The sequence below is a fragment of the Apus apus genome, chromosome 9, assembly GCF_020740795.1.
Source record: "Apus apus isolate bApuApu2 chromosome 9, bApuApu2.pri.cur, whole genome shotgun sequence".
NCBI lineage: Eukaryota > Metazoa > Chordata > Aves > Apodiformes > Apodidae > Apus > Apus apus.
In genome coordinates, this window is record NC_067290.1 from 340399 (window position 1) to 360968 (window position 20570).

General features: G+C 42.6%; 1 protein-coding gene across 4 annotated transcripts in view; it reads right to left on the reverse strand.

The window, feature by feature from the left end:
* Positions 1-20570, reverse strand: part of PHF2 (PHD finger protein 2) — a 90207-nt gene that overhangs the window by 15997 nt on the left and 53640 nt on the right. For 3 of the 4 annotated variants that reach the window (XM_051627897.1, XM_051627893.1, XM_051627894.1), the window contains exons 4-16: positions 17860-18020; positions 15487-15628; positions 12961-13147; positions 11476-11638; positions 9913-10000; positions 9246-9352; positions 7945-8036; positions 6577-6666; positions 4876-5247; positions 3833-3952; positions 2559-2677; positions 1578-1756; positions 1252-1325 (exon numbers count right to left, since the gene is read on the reverse strand). In XM_051627897.1, the coding sequence (XP_051483857.1) occupies positions 1252-1325; positions 1578-1756; positions 2559-2677; positions 3833-3952; positions 4876-5247; positions 6577-6666; positions 7945-8036; positions 9246-9352; positions 9913-10000; positions 11476-11638; positions 12961-13147; positions 15487-15628; positions 17860-18020 (1894 nt within the window). The remainder of the gene's footprint in view (positions 1-1251; positions 1326-1577; positions 1757-2558; positions 2678-3832; positions 3953-4875; positions 5248-6576; positions 6667-7944; positions 8037-9245; positions 9353-9912; positions 10001-11475; positions 11639-12960; positions 13148-15486; positions 15629-17859; positions 18021-20570) is intronic. The other variant, XM_051627895.1, reaches the window with a different exon arrangement.

A 20570-nucleotide genomic window follows, 5' to 3' on the forward strand; every position in this document is an offset into this window, starting at 1 on the left:
GCACAGATCTGCATCTTCAGGGCTTTTGACACAGCCAATTCAGACACAGAAACAGACCCACTTCTGTCTTCCCTACTCTGGGAGAACAGGAGGATCTGGCAGAGGAGTGGGATAGACACATAAACAGCAGCACATGACGGGTGCTACCTGCACTTGTCTTTCTGGGGCTAGTATCTCTGTGTACTGTTGTCTAGAGTATAACAGAGGCCTCTTTTTCCCCCATTCTTGCCCTGCTTTCAGGCCTCTAAAATCCCAGCCCTTATTGCTTGGACTACCAATCACTGTCCTCACCGGGAGCTCCCCCCCTCCTAAAGCTGCTGCACACGAAGATACCAGCATGTTCTTCCTTGTTCCCGGTGCATGGGTCTCCAGATGTCAACTACTGACTGATCCAAGGCAGTCTGCACTTGCTCTTGAATACCCATGAGCCAAACCAGCATGAAAAAAGATTCCTTAGTTCTGTGGGCCAAACACTTTAGTCACCTGCAGCTCTGTGTTAACAAGCTATTTTGCTTTTTCTGACTCTTTCAGATTTTGTAACTTGATTTTGTTGCACAAAACATTTAATTTTAAGGTCATTTAATGTGATTTAATGTCCAGCATGGACCCTCCATGATAACAAAAATAAAAGCAAACTTAGGGCTGTGCTGTTCAGGTTCCTGAAAGTAAAGGCACACTGACACTGCCCCAGGTCAGGGACATGCTAAAGGTGTCAGGCTGAGCCAAGGGCACTCTAGATGTCAGCCCATAATGGGCAGAGGGAGACTGCTAAGTGACAGCAAACAAAACATGTAATTGCTACATAAATAGGTATTAAGGGCTTCTAGTAATGTGAAATGTCAAATGATGTGAGCTCAGTTGCACCAGCATTACCCTGAGTTTCATCTGTCAAACAAGAACACAGAAATGTAATGACTACTGCTCAAGGGACAGCCAGAGCCTGGGACACACCCCTGCACCTGACAGCAAGGAACATCAGGCCAGCTATGACAGGAAACCCCTGACCCTTCCCTATCCCCATTAGGGCCTGCTGTTCTTGTGCTGTGGTACAGCTGTCACTGTCCCCACACACACATCCCACCAGCCCTGGGCATGAAAATTCTGCTTAGTCCTGGCAAGATCTGAATGCTGCCTGTGCTGGGCAGGCTGTGGCAGCAGGAGGAAGGAGAGGAGGTGACAAGAGCCCAGGAGAAGGCTTTGCCACTGCCATGGCAGTACTGCCCTGCCTGGGGGGGCAGCCTAAGAACTCACCTTGTATGACACCGGCTCCACCTTTGGCTTCTTAACAGGAGTGTGCTGCAGGGTGTCCTTTTTATCCGATAAAACTGAATTTAAAAAAAAATAAAAACACAACCAAAAACAAAAACAAAACAAAAAGTGTCAAGATTATTTTCCTTTCAAAAAACAACACTCCTAAGCCACAACTTCTAAAGCAATTCAAACCCACTTACATCTGACTGACAGGTAAGACGTGGATTTCTTTATTATTAAATGACATAGATTTCAAGGGCTATGTGTAGACAACCAACGTGTAAGACTTTTTATGCAGATACAGACAAAACAGGAAATATTCTTACAGGGCAATTCTCTTTTTGTAGTGTTTTTCTTCCTTCTGATTGGAAACTCATCAATTTTTAGTTCACCATCATCTGACACATACTCATATTCATCTCGTACAGGCTTTGCTTTCTCTTCTTTAAAATTCTGCAGTGACCCAAACACACTAGTGTTCAGCTGGGTTTTGACTCCCTTTGAACTGCAAAAAGAGTAAATTACAAATCAGCAACAATACTCTGACTGGAAAACATTTTGTAAATTGACACAGAGGAAGACAATGAGTGTTTTATGGAGAATTCTCAGTCAATTTGAATACCTTCAAGGTGCCACAGCAATCATAATGATAACCACAATCACAATCAAATAATAATCAAATCTAACAATAAATAATCAATTAAATATTACAATTAATTATTTAATTAAATTATTTAATTAAATATTATAATTAATTATAATTAAGAAGGAGAAAGAGGAGGAAAATTATTGTTATTGTTATTTGCTATATATAAAAATTATATATATAATTATACATACAATTTATATCTCCAAATATGATGCCAACTAGAGCAGCCTTAGGTAGCTTCAAATAAACATTCTGGTATTTAAAGTTGTCTCAGAATAGATCATGATATGCATAATGCACAGGCAGCATGGAATCTTGGCATGAGGAGTTCACTTAACATTCTTATATATGCCCTGAGCAGGATCTGCACAAAGTTTACTTAATGTAACTCGACTATAAGAACCTGAAGTGCCAAAGCATGAGGTGCTGCCTGAATACTGAAGACACTCCTCTCAAGCAAACTACCAGCCTCACAGCCACCTGTGCTAGCTTCTAGGTAAAATCAAGTCCTACAGCAAAGACATTTTATGCATAAATGTATTTTCTACATTGATCAGAAAGGTAGATTTTCACCTTCTTCTATAAAAAAACAAGAATAATGATAACATCTTTAATCTGCTTTTTTAATTTGATGTGTATTGTTATATTGTTTACTTACCCAAGCAACTTCTTATTAGAGAAGGAGAACATAAATTTGTTGTCCTTATTTCCTGATAACGGCGTCTTTTCTGATTTGTGCTCCTCTTCCATTTTTAGAAGTGAATCAGGTTTACTGTTCTGGAAGGCAAAAAAGACCCAAAACAAAACAATAAAATGAGGTGAATGAGTTGTTGATAGCTCAGATTTGTAGGTAACTTCAGAGAATCCATTGGTCTACATGCAGAGACAATTATATCTCTTTCCTTAGCTGTCCTGGCTGCAGAATTAATTCGTACATATTGATCTAATCACATTAACTGTGATTGTTTTTAACACAAAAAAAAAATGTAGATGTCTGTAATGTTAATGATCTGTGATTCTTAGTAGTTTCCCCAGGTGAAAAATCATGTACTTTTGTTTTGTTCTGGGGAATATGTTTGCACCTTTGGCATTAGAAGTTCACCAAGCAGGCAAAATTGAGACAGCTATTTCTGTGAGAAAGCCTCGTGTCTCCTTCTTTTAAATGGTACCTGGAGAAAAAATGTATTCTCCTATGACTGAATTTTACTCACCATACAATAGCCCTTCAGGAAGGCAAGCTTTTAATTCATGTGGCATAATTCTGGTTTCATTAACTCTACTTTTATGCCATCGTTAGTTATTGGTTTCTCTGGAGTATCCCAGGCTTCAAGTAGAACAACAATATTAAAGTAAGAATCACAAATGAGATCAGACCTGAAAAATCTCACTGGTAACTGTTGTCAATGGTTTTACCCAGAATGAGGATGGACACTGACAGGTGTTCAGAAAACCCCACACACATCTCCTTGATGTTTTCTGCTCAAAATCTTTTCTTTGGGAGCTGAAAATTGGTGGCTTGTGTTCTCTGCTTAGACAGACCTACAAACATTTCTCCACCCTTGACTTATCACTTTGTGGCAGAATCATCAGCAGAATTTCATAGGATCATAGAATGGTTAGAGTTGGAAGGGACCTTAAAGATGATCTAGTTCCAACGCCCCTGCCTGGGCAGGGACACCTCCCACCAGCCCAGGCTGCTCCAAGCCCCATCCAACCTGCCCTTCAACACTGCCAGGGATGGGGCAGCCACAGCTTCCCTGGGCAACCTGGGCCAGGGTCTCACCACCCTCACACTGAAGAATTTCCACCTGATCTCTAACCTAAATCTCTCCTCTTTCAGTTTAAAACCATTACCCCTTGTCCTCTCACTACAAGTCCTCCCCAGCTTTCCTGTAGGCCCTTCAGGTATTGGAATTTAACAGAAGAGATTACCTTGTATTTCCATTTGGCTTCCGTTTTGCTTTTATTTTGCTCTCGTACTTCAAATTTCTCCACCTCATTCTGCTTACTAGCAGTTTCCTTATTGGGAACACTTAAAACATTCTTTGCAGCCTGGGGAAAAAGTCAGCATGTACTCTTAATGAGAATGGAGTGCTGGCATGTTGAGGAAACACATTTTTTATCTGGAATATAACATATTTTTGAAAACTCCTCTTTTGATTATTTTTCAAGCCAAATATGAGATTCAAACATTGCTGCTTCAGAGAATGCAGAAGATTAGTTGCATTTCTCCTTGATACACCAATATACAAGATTACTATAAAAACATGCTAACCTCCCTGCCTATTACTCTGTGGACAGGTTTCACAAAAAGCAAACAAACTCCGAGGAAATCCAGAAGGATTTTAGAAAAGACTTATGGATACTTCTTAACCACCAGTGTACAATACATGACTCTGTCAGTGCCTCAGAGAAATCCTGGCCCCTGCTGAAGTCAGCAGCAAAACTCATGGTGAATTGTAGGACATCAAAATGAAACTCATCCTACATGGGCAAAAATGGAAGCAAACTATTGTTTTAACTTCATCACTCATTCCAGATCAAAATCTCATGCAAATAAGAGGCTTTACAAATTAGTTCCTTTGTCTTTGAGAACTGATTATGGAAATGTACAGAAGAGCACTGATAACATTTGAAATAAGAATCTAATAGTTAAAGGAGCAAAAAGAGCAGCACCATTTTAAAATTTTCATCTGGCCTCAGTTTGGACAGGTGACTGGCAGTAGTTTGCCAGTTTCAGCTTGAATCAATAGCTTTCCTGGAGGCTTTGCATCAAACGAATAACCAAGTAAAGAGTCAAATCAAATCAAATTATCAAGCATTTACAAAAAAAGGGCATTTACAAAATGTTTCCTTCCCTCATTGAAGACAGGGCTTTACACTGTGTTTCTTAAGTTATTTTGTTCATGAGACCTCAGGAGTGAGTTTATTCCCACTATGGAGAGAGGACAGAGAGAGGTTAAAATATCACCCACCTTCCCCTTCTTTGGTGTCTCGATCTTGGTCAAAGCCTCCTTGGTGTGTGCCTCCAGCAAGTCGAGGTTGGGGATGGCTGGTGGTGGGCTCTCTTTCACCTTCTTTCCTTTCTTTTTGCCTTCTCCCTTAACTTTGGGTGTTTTGGGAGGTTTAGGGGGCTTGGGTGGCTTGGGAGGTTTGGAGGGTTTGGATGGCTTGAGTTGTTTGGGGGTTTTCACAGTCTTGGGAGTCTTTTTTTTAGGGAGCTTTTCGACAGGTGGGGGCGGAGGCGTCACTTGGACGGGTGATGGTGCTTCCTCCTTCTCCACAGGACAGATCTCCTCAGCATTTGTGTTGGCACTCACATCTGCTTTGCTAGCTTTTGAAGCATTCTGCAGTTCAGCACAAAAGAGGAAGGCATTCAGACCCACCTGTCTCAGGTCAGACATTCCCCTGCATCCTCCTTTCCCTGGGCAAACAAACCCCAAAGATCTCCCTTTCAGAAGAGTTAACTGCATTCATGGGTCAGGCTGGCCAGGGAATGAAGGCACCACATGCCACAGCAACTCTCTGCTCACCACTAATTCCATCCCCATCTTGCTCAAGTTTCACTTGGAGAAACTCCAGTGGCTTCATATGGAATGTAACTGTCAGCAGGTTGTATCATCAGGTAGGACCACGAAAGGGGCTGCCCCCACAAGCCAGTGTACAAAAGGAGTGATATTTTCTTTAAAATGCTACTCAGGTTGAGCACAAACCAGTTGATTCAGATGTGATAAATGTAGTAGTATCATATTTCATGCCCTCAGGAAAAACAAGCAGTAAAATAGCTGCCCAATTAAAATTTATACTGTCTCACTAATTAAAAAGAAATTATTTTCTGCTTAACTTGCCATTCTGACAGAAAACTTATATACTACATTAAAGAGGATAAAAGGACAAGATAGATTTCAGTCTTGAGGTCACTGGATATAGTTAGAAAGGGGGTAGAATGTAACACAATGTTTTCTTAAAACAACTTGCTCCCATCTCCACTAAGTGGAACATTACACCAGACTCAGTGCATGCTACCTCCATGCAACCTCCTTTTTTTTTTTTTTTTTTTTTTTTTTTTTTTGGGGGGGGGGGGGTGGGGGTTGTGTTTTTTGTTGGTTTGCTTGGGGTTTTTTGGGGGGGATGTTTGTGTGTTATAATTATTATCACATTTGCTATAGTAACTCTGCCTAGAAACCAGACAAGAACAAGGCTTCCTCTTGGGACAATGTGCAGAATATTAGTCCCAAGCTCAGACAGTGTCATAGACAAGACCAATGAACATAAGGAAAAGGAGATACTACACAGAAAGCATGATCACAGGGATAGCAACAGTGTTGTTTGAGTTCTATCATATTTTTGGTTAGGGAGAAGCTAAAATGAAAGAGAAAATAAGGATGGAGAGGGGAGTGTGGCCAGTTCAGCCAGGAGAAGGTGGAGGAGAGAGGATGTAGGACAGGACAGGCAGACACAGTGTAGATATGAGGAGAGAGTAAACAGGAGCCCAGAACATGTGAGAAGTCAGCCACAGACAAGAGTCCTGAGCGGTCACCCTGCTGCAAAACCTCACATGAATTCTTTTAATAGAGAGAGTGGGAAAAAGGTTTATGTATTTCAAGTCATCCATTTTATAGCCCAGATTCTGAAAAGACCCACAATATAGTTATTGTTATGAAAAGAGCACAAACCTCACTTAATCTTATTTCTTTGGCAAGGTCCTTGATAAGTTGTGCTGGTTTGAAGTTTTCTGGTAGTTCATCTTCATGCTCTGCTAAAGCCTAAAACACAACAAAGCCAGACTGCTATTTCTGTGCATGCCTTTTTAAAAAAATATATTAAAAAATCTAATTTAGTGCCATGTCCATATTTTTCCTGTGTACTGACATCAATACTGACTGTATCAGTAATCAAATCAGGAGAAAAGGTACTTTTTTCCCCTTCTGGATGTTATGGTAAATAGTTGTCCTGAGAGAACAAAGTCAATAGTCTTTTTTTCAGGTATTACTTCATTTTCACAGCTGTAACATCATTTTGCTCACCCCCTTCTATGACATTCTGTGAGAAATTCCTTTTCTACATCTACAAGGAGAGAGTCTTAGGCTGGTGTCTGCAATTAATAAAATAAGCACCTACCTTGTCAGCAGAGGGGTTTGGGCACTCACTGACAGGACTAACATTTGCATTCACATGTCATGTTATAGTTCTCTAAGTTCAACTTTACCTAAACGCCAGCACAGTCCCACTTCCTTTGTCTCACTACTTCTCATCTGCATGGCAAGTGGAAAAATTAACAGGGTGACATGGAGAAGAGAGCTTCCCCATCAGCCAGTCCTTCTGCAGGAAACAGGGAGCAATCCTGAATCGCCTGGCTTTTTGCAGTAGGGAGCAGCCAAGTCCCTGAGTACATTTAAATGTGGAACAGCCACCAAGCTGACCTAACAATGCAAGGCTGTGTGCTCATCCCTTCTTAAAATGTCTGAAAATCCTAAAGCTGCTAGTTCCCCTGTTCACATTTCATGACTGAATGGCTGTCTCCTGCAGCTTAATTCCCCACAACTTTAGGAGCAACAGACAGAAGAACAACACTTCTGAAATGCCTGCAGCAGGAAATTTAGGCTGCAAATTCCTCTAAGCCCTCTCTCCAACCAGTATCTATTTCCTGGCTCAATTAACATGTTGATTTGCAGGAACTGGGCACGCAAAAATGCAGTTGTTGTTCTAGGGCCTCCCTTGCATACCCTGCCTCTGCTTCCTTCATTTGGCACATGAAAATGCTCAGTCAGGGAAACATTCATTCAGTATCCTTTTGGCTGTGTGTGTGCAGAACTGACTTTTTTAAACTCCAGTGATACCTTTTTTCTGCTGATTTCTCATGTGGCACCATGAAATCCTAGCTCTTGCCCTCCTTCTCCAGTCTCCCACTCCATCTTTCTCTTGGGAATTTTAGAATTAGCTGTTTTGCTATGCAGATAGTATATTTTCTAGCATTTGCTCTGTGTTCCAGTGACTGACAAACCTAAGGAAAACACAATATTAAAACAGGCTTCTACTCCTACCTGTTTTTTAGTCCACGACCTGAAAGCACCGTTGAGAATTTTTGCTCCTTGGAGTAAATGAGCAGGAGGTTGTTGCCCGGCTTTATGCAAACCTAAGTAGAAGAAATAAACCAGTGCCATTCAAACACTGCTAGCTAAAGCTATTTTACAGAAAGTCTTTAATGTGAAAAAAAATCAACTGTGAAAGTTAACTCTTTGAAAGTTGGTGAGCCCAAATTTGTCCCTATTATAGCTGGATGGTAATAAGGACTATATTTACTGTGTCATAAATCCAGCTCAGCCTTCCTCCACTGTCAGTTACGTCTACAATGGCAAACATGCTGGTTCCTTTATTGGTCCCAGTCCTAAACTAGCTTCCATATTCATACATCCTAGGCTGTGGGAATAAAAAGGTACTGTCAGTGGTTCTTTAACTGAAAAAGCAAGCGATTATGTGGAAACAAAGCCTGTATTGGGGAAAGCATTTCACTTCGCCATGAGTACAAGCTTGCCTGAAATTCTCCCCTTCCCTAAACTGGAAAAACTTCCAGTATTTCTTGAGAGTCAGTTCCAAGATGCACCCTTCCAGGAGACACTCAGAGGGACCCTTCACCTTGTCTAATAATTAGACACATTTTCTCATTATGAAAGAATCTGATGGTTGTCTCTAGATGCATTCCATAATAAGAGAAACAGATGCACAGAGCAAAGTGAGATTGAATCTGTAAAGAACATACACACATGGATGTTTGAATCAACTCTGAAGGAATCTGATTGGGAATGTTTTGAATTTGCTGTAATTCTCAGTGGTCCTGCTGGCCACATCTCTGGTATTCTGTGGCCCCTGTATATGTGACCTGCCCATGTACTTCCAGCCAGGATCAACAGAATGATGGGAGAGGGAAGTGCTAAAGTGCTACTCTATGCTTCAGGCCGACAGGGTGTGTAGCTCATTAGGTAATGCAGGGGGGATGAATCAAGACTTGACAGGCAACTAAAAACTAAAAATAAAAAATGTTTCAACATTATCTGCCACTGGGGCAACTTAAATATATGTTATAAAGAAGATGAAACCTTCCCTTTGGCACAGGTGAAACGGACAGTTAAGGCTCTCCCTAGAGTGAGAGAGCAGGATGTTCAAGGGAGAGCTGGGCCAGACCAGCATGTCTTGCTGGCAGGTTACAATTAATTTTCAAATACTAACACGACTGATTTGGGCCATCTGTCCATCTTCTCTGTCACACAGCAGCAGAAATTCAGAGTCACTATTTTCAAGCCCCCAAAACTAAGCAATTAAGGCAGGCAAAGAAATGCAGTTTTACCTTTGAATGTCTCTAGTAGATGCCTTCCCATGTACCAACACGCAGTTTCAAAGTTTGGGAACTGGGTCAGACTGACAATTTTCAATCGTCTCTCTACTTCATAGGCCCTGCAACACAAAGCCACAGGACTCTAAAGCACAGCAGGTCACAAGTATGTCACACTGTGACAACCATAACTGATAAATGCCTGAGGTTGATTTTGCTGCTACCACATATTCTGGCATCAGACCAAAGGCAAAAAACAACCACAACACTACCAAGAACCTGTGTGATACAGATATAAGATAGTTCTGTTGCATTGTTTTCCCAGCATCCATAAAGAACTACTGCCCAGTTGAGCAGGTGAGGGCTTATCCAGAAGGCAGATGGCACATTCCAGAATACAGCCCCTACAGGCTTTCACAGTTCTTCCCTGAGGACTTGGCCACACCAATCCAAGCTCCTCCTGTCCCCTGCCCTGTGCTGTGCAACAGGGGCAAAGGCAGCTTGGAGTAACTCAGCATGGGAGAACACAGTGGAAGGGGACAAACATGGGCACACTTTCCAAAACTGCCCAGTGGAGCTACATCGACGTTACTGCAGATGTAGGCTAATTAATAGGAGAGAGGATGGCCAATTTATAGCAAAGCCTACCTCTACCTAATTTTAGATTTTGAAGACAGATTACCTCATCTGCATTTCAACACTTAGACTGTGTAGAAAATGTCCTGCAAAGGCCAGGCAGTCTACAGGTGTTAGAGTTGCATAAATCCAACCTACAAGAGAAAGAAAAGAGTCCCAAGGATAAAAACTGGAATCACAAAGACTTGATTCACAATGTTTATATTTTACTTAGCAACTCATTTCCTAGATACCAATCCAGCTTCTCCAGCCCAAGTCAGCACCAGAACCACATACACTTTGAACAAAGCTGCATCTGGTCCCTTGTTTGTTTAGCACAATAAAAGGCCAGCCCAGGAAGGTGCAGCATACCCTTGACTGCCAGTCCCAGGATACCTTTGATGGTGGCAGGCAGTGGCAGGGGACACACTGCTCACACTAACATTGCTTTCTTGTTACTGTGAAAAGCAGCAGCAGCTACATAATGATAGCTGCTTTCACATCACCATAAAAAATTGACAGCTCCTGACACTGACTTTCTTGTAGTGTCAGGAACAGGTGTTTTGAAAACACTTATTTCCATACAAAAGTCTACTTAAATTAGTGAATCTCTATAAATTGCTGGGGGTTTATTCCACCATCTGCTCCACATACGGTCACATATGAGAAGTACCTACCCACATATAAGAGAAATACCTACTTTCCACCTTTTGCAGTCAAAGTAAAATTCAAGTGTGTAAACATTCTGTGCAAGAATATACTCACACACAGGAAAAAAGCACCACTGGAAACACAGGTACTAGTGCTGCTAGTTCCTCACACCACCTGGAGGCCTCAACTCAGGATGGCCAAGTGGACTGAGTGGGCAGTGCATCGTTTAAAAGCATATAGAGGGAGAGAAAATCCCAGTCCCAAAGAGATTACAGTTTCAACAGGCAACAGGGAGTGCTGTAAACAGCAGTGCAAATGAAGAAATAACTGGTCATGGTGAGAAGGTGAGGGACAGGGGCAGGAGTAGAACTGTGTTCACTTAAAACTCTGCACTATCTGCTGATCAATTCCCTGTCTTTATGGAGGTGCTTCCAAGAACTGAAAAGAATAAAACCCACCATCTCTAACCTGCAACGAAAGCCTGAGTCTATCAAGTAACCCATAAAAATCAGTGACAGGTCTTCTGCCTCATAGGAAACCATAAATGCACACTCACACTCATGCAGGTATCTACAGTTCCTTAGACTCACAGGGAATCTAGAACCATGGAAAGGATTTTATGGAGTCATGGTCAACAAGTAATTCTCCATGAATTCTGTTAGATGGCAAAAAGCACCTATGTGCTCTCTCAGAGACTGAGAACTCACGAGTTACTGCAAACCAGCTAGACCAAAAGTGGAACACTACCTACTAGCTGTATTTTTTACAGACTGATAAAATATTGACAGAAAGCAGTAAAAGTTCTGGTATTTTTTGGTAAGCATACTTATATTATAAATTAAATTCTACTAAAAATTCTACTGAGAATAGACTTCATGCTTTGTCAGAGAAAGTGGTCAAGTCCCTCTAGCATTTTGAGCATGCTGTTTCAGCAGCTCTAAAAGGAGCAGAAAAACCTCCCCTGGAAGAGCCCACTCACCTGATGGAATGAAGAGGGTCTGTCCTTGTTTGACTGTGCATTTATAACATTTATCTACTTGGTCCGCAAAGAACATCTCGCTGTGGTTTGCTGCCGATTGCCAGCGTTCATAAAGAGAAAGATTTGCAGAGGCTGGTTTGATGAGATAAAATATCTTCTCTCCCTGAAGTAGAAAATAAAAAATTAACAACAAGCAGCCAAAACAAGCTGAACTCAAATTTACTTGTCAGCTTTGTACAGGATGGCTGAAACAATTTAATCACTAGTTGACTACATTTGCTGAGATCCGTGGGCAAGAAGTTGACAGTGTCAGATTCCATTGCCCTGCAAAAGCAGGTGGGAGTATCTTTCAGGTCTCAGGCAACATATGTGCAGAAGGCACTAAACAAATATTCAAATCCAAATACAGTGAAAATATACAGAAAAATCCCAGAGTCCAAGTGGCTTCCTCTTACAGGAGTGTATCCACTTACAGCACAGAATCATATAATCATAGAACCATTCAGGTTGGAAAAGCCCCTTGGGATCACCAAGTCCAACCATCATCCCTACTCTACAAAGTTCTCCCCTAAACTACATCCACCAACACCACATCCAAACGACCCTTCAACACATCCAGGGATGGTGACACAAACAGCTCCCTGGGCAGCCTATTCCAGTGTCTGACCACTCTTTGGGTGAAAAAACTTTTCCTAATGTCCAGTCTGAACCTGCCCTGGTGCAGCTTGAAGCCCTTCCCTCTTGTTCTGTTGCTCATGACCTGTGAGAAGAGACCAGCATCAACCTCTCTACAATGACCTTTCAGGCAGTTGTAGAGACTGATGAGGTCTCCCCTCAGCCTCCTCTTCCTCAGACTAAACATTCCCAGCTCCTTCAAGCCTTCTTCATCAGATGGATTCTCCAGGCCCTTCCCCAGCTCCGTTGCCTCCTCTGTCCTCGCTCCAGCACCTCAAGATCTCTCTGGAATTGAGGTGCCCCAAACTGGACACAACACTCCAGCTGTGGCCTCACCAGGGCTGAGCACAGGGGGACAATCCCCTCTCTGCTGCTGCTGGTCACACCATTTCTAAGGCAGGCCAGGATGCCACTGGCTCTCTTGGCCACCTGGGCACACACTGGCTCATGTTCAGCCGCTTGTCAGTGAGAACCCCCAGGGCCTTTCCTGCCAGACACTTTCCAGCCACACTTCCCCAGGCCTGGAGCGTTCCTGGGGTTGCTGTGGCCCAAGTGCAGGGCCCAGCACTTGGCCTTGTTGAAGCCCAGACCATGGACATCAGCCCAACGATCCAACCTATCCAGGTCTCTCTGTAGAGCCTCCCTGTCCTCATGCAGATCAACACTCCTGCCCAGCTTGGTGTCATAGTCTACACAGATACAACAGGAAAAAAAAAACATGAAACCTGAATTTTGAGAGAATTTTAGGACAATCTTTTCCTGTAAGATTTAGTTCATTACTAGATACACCAAAATAAAGTGAGCTCTCACCTTCAGCACATGGTACCAGGCAGAAGCTCCTCCTGAATCTATGTGGAAGTCAGTGTAGCTGTCCTTCACACAGATGAGGCAGTACTTGGTTACCTTCGGCTTAGCCAGAAGAGCATCATCAGGCCAGTAGTTTTCCACCCAGGACATCTTCTTAACTATATCTGGAGGTTCTACAAAACTGGACATCCTTTACAGAGAGAAGTGAAAACAAACGTGTTTCTTTAAAAAAGAGCACAAGGATCCTGATCCACCAAAGAGCAGAGTGTGACTCCAGTGCTTGCACAGCAATCTGGGGCAGGTCCTAGCAGTGGCACTGCTCTTCACAAACCTGTGAAAACTCTTTACAGACTGATATCCAAGGCTCTTTAAGTATGATGATTTCACAACAATCCTTTGACTCCTTGCAGGAGCAGTATTTATGATCAAGTATGTGCTGTTTGTGTTTTTCCACTTCCTCTTGCTCTGTAGGCTCAGTTATCACTGGAGTTGTTATCAGAGCCACTTCTGCAGCATTTCACCCTTCAGAGTAGAAGGTGAAACATGGGCTCTTCCATGAATGGTCTGGCAAATCTTTAAAATGTGCAAGCTAAACCTAGTATTAAATATCTCAATGACAATAACTCTAATACTTAAGGACTAAATAAGTCTTGATATGATGCTGTAAACCACAGTGATCTTTTTTTATTTAGACTGACAGAAAGCTCAGAAGAAAGGCTCAGAAGAAGGAAAAAGTCTAGTTTGGGTTGATAATGTGAATATATTTCTAAAATAACATATATGATATTTATGCACTTTATAAAAATGAAAATATTTATATTGAGCATATACTCCTATTGTATATGTATCTCTATAATTTATATAGTATTTTTATATTGAATCTATAATATATACAAGAAATCAGAGCCAAGATGACATAGTGGCCTGATAAATAGGTATTAAAAGTATTCCCTCCTAGAATGTGCTAAATTTTATACTTAAGTAGCCCAAAATTTGGACTAATACTTGCAGGGGGTGGAGGGTCAGTGTTGGACAGTCTGAAATATCATGTCACTAAGAGTATCTGCACTTCAAAATAAAATTAAATGCTCCCATCTGTTATTTATGCTCACTGTCAAACACTGATAACAATAGCTCCATTTGAAATGGCAGGGAAAGATGGAGCTGTGCATTCAATTAAAGTGTCACTGTCTATGTTAAGAAATAAAATATTTGCTAGTTAATGTCTAAATTAGCAGCATGTGAGTGACAGCTCCAGCGGTCCTTCAGAATAAAAGACCTCCTGTTATTCTGGGATAATGGCAGAAAACTAAAAAAATCTCAACTGAAGATACCAGTAATCTTTGAAGCCTGTAATTACTGGAGATGCTTTCTGCAGAAATGGCTGTGCACTGCTAAAACACTAGCCTCAGGGCTAAAAGGTAATGGCTTTAGAAAAAATGAGCTTGTAATTACTCATCAGCCTTCTTTTTGAAGGTTACTTGAAGTCTTCTTGCTAAAATGGGACACTCCCCAAAACCATTTTTTATTTTCATGGTGACATTCATCATTTTCTGCATAATGTTGGTATCTAAAGGAATATTTTCCTTCTCTTGCACTTCCCCTCTGGAAGTATTAGCTACCCCAGAAGGATGACAAGAGCTGTAAAAATGATCTGCGCAGTTGCATTAATTCAACACATTAGAGATACATCTGCTTACTTCTGGAACGAAAGCACAGCTCAGGTGCTGGATTCAGCTACAAAGAGCATAAAGCAGTGACTTGAACTCTTAGGCATTTGCATCAGCTAATTATCCTGTATATAAAACATAAAATAAAATCTGAGGGGGCTTTCTGTCACTGCCAACAGGTGATACAGCTGGAAGGAGGGCTGTCATTGCCTTATATGCATCAGGATTCCCATCTCACCAGAAAAATAACATGGAACATTAAAAAATAAGACCCCTTCCATCCATGTTGTCCAACACAGAGTGTTGTCATACCTCTGTGGTCAGTTCTGTCCCCCTTTCTTTGGTCTTAGGGGTATTTATCAAGTTATCCCTGAGTACCTAAGATCATACTAGGAAGATACTACCAGGAACACTGCCAGAACAGGCAGAGAATTCACTCCTGGAGCATCAAGTTCTGTTCTAGTTATAAATCTCTACTATCTAGTTGCACTGAATGAACTATACCTATACAACTAGAGTGACAATAAAATGGAAAGGTACCAAAATATTCAGTTCTGACAGCTAAACTCTGCTGGCCCAGGAATGGCTCTGCAGGTGTGAGTGACCATGACCCACGCTGGCCCATGAAGCCCTCTCCTCCTCCAACAGCAAACAGCCCTCTCCCCTCCACACTTTGCCTGAGCTGGTGCACAGGGACAATGTCGTGGCGGGTCCAGGCAACAAGGAACTGCTGCCCCCAGGTTACAGCAGCACTTTCTGAAGAGGGGAGCAGCAGAGAAGGCAGAGACTGTTCCAGCTCCCCAACCCGAACCCCACCAGGTTCCTGGACATGTTGTGGAGCAGCAGGCTGGGCTCCTACCTCGTGTCTGAGAACTCCAGGTTGGTCACATTGAGGACCCTCTTCCTGTTTGTGCTGTAGTAGTAATCCACAAACTCCTTGAGCTTCATCTTGCAGTCTTTCTGTTTGGTGACATCAGTGACATCCACGCTCCTCTCTGGTCCTAAAAATTAATCCAATGAAAAAGAGAGATGGAAAGGCAGCCTGACTTGCCCCATTTTGCATGCTTGGGGGCGAGCTAACATCTCAAGGAATACGTCAATCTTTTGTTTCACTGATCTTCTCAGCCTTTGTACCCTCCCTGCTCTTTATGCATGGACACACATAAACACATATGTATAAGAGATGTCTGTATAAATAAGATCTATATGTATCAAATGGTGATTTTGTATTTATTCCCCTGACATAATTATTTCTGCAGTTTTAATCTTTAAAGGATTTCTGTTATTTTGAATCTATTAATTTCATTATGAATTTTATTTGAGTGGTGAAAATTATATGCAAATACCTGTACATCCACAGAGTAAGCCCATTCCACTGTGCTGTCTTGTAATTGCAGACAGAGTGCAAGGGGCTATAGGATAACTTGTCAAACTGATTTTCCAAACCTGTAAGTTCTCTTATGCTCTATTTTAAGTTTTTGCTTGTGAAATCTATAATCAAGGAAGAGTTTTTCAGGAAAATTCCCATTATTTAACATGCCATTTCAGATGTGCCACCAAAAAAAAAAAAATGGACTTTTTGTTATTTTACCCAAAATTACACCTATCAAAAATCCATCCCCTGTCTACTAGAGTACAGAGTATAAGCTACTAGTACTTATACATTGCCTCTGACAGACCTCGTTGGATATAAATCTCCAGTGTTAATAGCAATATTCTATTAGTGGAATTTATTACTGGGCACACCAGAGAACACACAGAGAAAGTCGCAGCTTTCTGAGGAATGTGCATTTCTAAGCACAATCTCTTATCCTTTCTGTATCTCTCCAGTCTTGTCTTCCCTTCAATTTTAATTCAATTTAATTTTAATTTCCTCTCCCAGCATTTCATTCTCAGCTTTTTGCTTTTTTTTTTTTCAAATTAGGAAAGGGAAAAAAACACATTTGTTTTTTTCATTAAATGCCAGCACAGCAATGATGTATTTGGCAGTCTTGGCAGTCTCAAACCACCACACAGTGAGATAAATCCCTGCCTGGGAAATCCCATCCAAGTGAACTAACCCCATGCAGATGACACCAGCACCTGTTTGTTCTGTTCTCTTTCAAATCTAGTGCTAGCTCCAGATTATCCAACTCATGTTGTTCCCTCCAGCTTTTCCTCACAGTTTTGTTGGCTGGGTGGATTATTTCAGCTAGAGGCTGAGTGAAAGCCAACAGATGCATAAGGAGCACCTAGATCATACAAGAAAATCTGCTAACTGTAGCAGATGGGCAAGGAAAATATGTTTCCTGTAGAAGCAACAGGACAGAGAGAACAATAAAATCAAGGGTCTTGAATTCTCCTTTATTCATCATTATCTCACTGCACACAATCACTGCAAAAGCAATATATACAGTCATGAACACCAGTGGCTGATGAAAGCAGCCTCCATTTGGGGAACACGTCCACGGTCTGGAGAATGCATGAGGAGGTGGTGGTTAGCAGACTGTATCAGGAGACAGAGGGACCATGAAACACAGACAGACAGATTGGAGCTAGAGTTATGGCTCAAACAGGATGATGACTTTCCAGAATGCTGGAAGGATAAAGAGTTGGTCAGAAAGCAACTCAGAAGGACGGAGGGAGAGAGGGTAAGAGACAAGATCACACAGGAAGAAGGATAAGGAAACAAGGCAAGTGATTTCAGAGCACTTCCATGGCTCCTGGCCAAGGTGTGTCTTCCAAGGTGGGATGATGTGATGACTTGTAAGAAGATGCAGTGCAATACCCTGCTCAGGTTAGGGACAGAAGGATGCCAAAATGAACCCAAATGACCAGCAGCAATGAAAATAGCTCTGACTCACAGCAGTGTTAAAAAACACACTGCCTCTCCAGAGTGGGAGTCTCAGTCTAGTAATTCCCTCAGTGCAGACTGAGATAGCAGTCATCAATGAGCCCTGGCCTGAAGCAGCAATTTTTGGGTATTACTCTGACTATTTTAATGCAGTGCTATGAAGTACAATGCAGTCTGGTTCAGTCTCTCTCAAGATACACGTGTTGGTACAAGAAACGAGAGTGATTAATTGCCAATTATGAGCTACCGTTATATAACAGATATTGAAGTCAGCATAACTCAAGACACAGACAATATTTTACATTATTTTTTGCATTTTCCAATACAAACAATTACTTAGTTTTCATGAAGCAGCTGAGCTCCAAGCAGTACAGTGCCACCTGCTTGCCAGATACCCACCAACGTAGTTTTCAACGTCGCTGACGTAGAAGGTGGGTGCAGGTACAGACAAACCCAGGCCATCCTTCTTGGGGACCAGGATGGGCTCTGCAAAGCCATTTTCTTCCAAATACTCTGTCGTTAGCTGGCTGCCTGGCACTTTTACAATGATGTCTTCAGCACTGGAAAGGTAAGCAGAGATTCCATGGTAAGGTGCTTCCACACAGTTTGGCATTTCTGCATTGTACTACCAAAGGGTGAAGTTATGAATAAGCAACTATATGCAAAATAGATGCAAAGGACAGAAGCCATATATTGCAAAGCATGCAGGGCACACTGAAATTGTCTGCGGTTGATTCACTTGAGCCTCATGCACCAACTACTGGAAACTCCTAGAATAACAGCTTATGGAGAAAGGTTTTCCTCAACTACAGGGACCTGCCAAGTTAGCAGCTACCAATGTTAGAGAAATCACTGCTAGATGTTCCACTCCAAAGAAGGCAACTTAAAAAACATAACAATCTCAAACAAACTGTCCAGGAAATACTTTGTAAATCGTTTTTAAGTAGTCAAATAAATTGCTCAGGAACTATTCTGCAAATCGCCCCTAAGTCACTGGGAGGGCCCCAAGGGGACTAAGGGAAGAGCAGCTCCACCAGCTGCTGGCACCAACAGCTCTCCAGGGAAACTCAAGTCAATTTCTAGATGTTTTCAAGAACAAAATACTTCTAATTTGGAGTGAAAAAGTGACTGTGAATGAACGACCATCAGTCCCAAAAGCTCCCTGCCTAGTTTATGGTTTGTCAGCCGGGCTCCAAAAACTGTCCTGCAGGCTGGGACCTCTGCTGCTGCTGAGGGGAACAGCAAAGCCTCGAGTGCTCACCCCAAAAAGCATCACCGCCCCGAGCGGCTAAGGCTAATACGTGACTGCCCTCTCCTGCAGCCGCTCTGAACTGCAGCACCTTCCTTCGGCTCCAGGAGCCGTTAGGAGAGGGGACGGGGCTGCGAGGGCCAGCAGGGCAGCCGGCAGGGCAGGGCTCTCCATCCCCACCGCCCCGTGAAGCCCCCGCACCCTCGCCTGTGGTGGCTCCTTCTCCAACCCCACCACGCAGGGGGAATCCCTTGCTCTGAGCCCGGCGGGGATACACCAGGTGGGATATAAAGCTACTGCAGAGTGTCCAAAGGAGGCTGTGAGGTTGGTGAAGGGTTTAGAGGGGATGCCATATGAGGAGCAGCTCAAGACACTTGGTCAGTTCAGCCTAGAGGAGACTGAGGCGAGACCTCACGGCAGCCACTGCTTCCTCAGCAGGGAAGGAGGAGGAGGAGGCACTGACCTCTTCTCTCTGGTGACCATCGATTGGACCCAAGGGAATGGTAGGAAGATGTGCAGGGGGAGGTTTAGGTGGGACTTAAGGAAGAGGGTGATGGAGCACTGGAAGAGGCTCCCCAGGAAGCTGGAATGGCACTGAGGAGACTATTCAAGAAGCATTTGGACAATGCCCTCAGGGACATGGTGTGAACTTTGGGGTTGTCCTGTTCTGGGGCAGGAGCTGGACTTGGTGATCCAGGCTGTCTGAGGCAGTGGTTAAGCCACCATCCCTGGAGACATCTAAAAAGACAGATGTGGTGCCAGGGGACAGGGTTTAGTGGTGGATGTGGCACAGTTAGGGTCTTGAAGGTCTTTTCCAACCAGAGTGATGCTGTGATACTGTAACCCCAGGGAGAACAAGATGGCTGGACATGAAGAGGGTTAAGCTGTAGAAACCTGCTTACTTCTGGGTCACCCCTGGCAGGGTGCATCAACAATGACTGATCAGGATGTAAATGTAATTAGTAATTATTTTAAAGGAGTATTCCTCGTTTATGTGAGCACTGGTACCACACACCAGCCAAGTGCAAGGACCAACACTGAGATTTTAAGGCCAAGAAGCAAACCATGATTTACCACTAAACCTCTGCAATTACTTACTTCATGGTGCTCATCTGCATCTCACGTTCAAGTCTGATTTGCTTCTATTTGTGTCACAGAAACTTTCACACAGTTGTAAAGAGAGATCTGCACCAGAGCACCTAGTCATGATCATGCCAAAATGGACAGTCTGGCACCTACACTGAAGTACCTGAACTGTCAATTTAATTATTATTACTAATATTATTACAACTCTGATGCTATTTTGATATTAAACATTCAGGGGCAGAATGACATGATTTTTTTTTGCCTTTTTACTCTCTTCACTGTTCTGTTTGATCTGAGCCTCACCAAGGGACTAATCCTGGGGTATCATTTACTGTCGTGTGCTGTGAATCAGCAACAATCTTCTGCTTAAACCGAAACCCCATTTTTCCCTCATCACACTCTGACTGACACATGTTGGGTTTTGTTCCAGAAACATCTGAAGATTTCATTCATTTTCTTCAGAGGAGAAAATTTCTCAACAAGACTTGGTTTCACTGATGGTGCCAGTGTAGATGTCAGGGCCCTGAATCCTGCAGGGTACAGACCCCTCCTTCTTAGAAGCTCTAATTTGACAGAAGGATTTTACCATTTGGGAGTGAAGCTGAGATGTTGCATCCGTGAGTGCAATCTCAGAGGCCATCTGAGGTTACTGAAATAATTTGGCCCAGGCCTTAATCCTTTTTTTTAAAGTTAGCTTTGCAACCTGTCAAATTGCCACACACCCGAAAACAATCTAACAGAACGAAATAAAAACAGCCAAGTAAAAACACTGGGC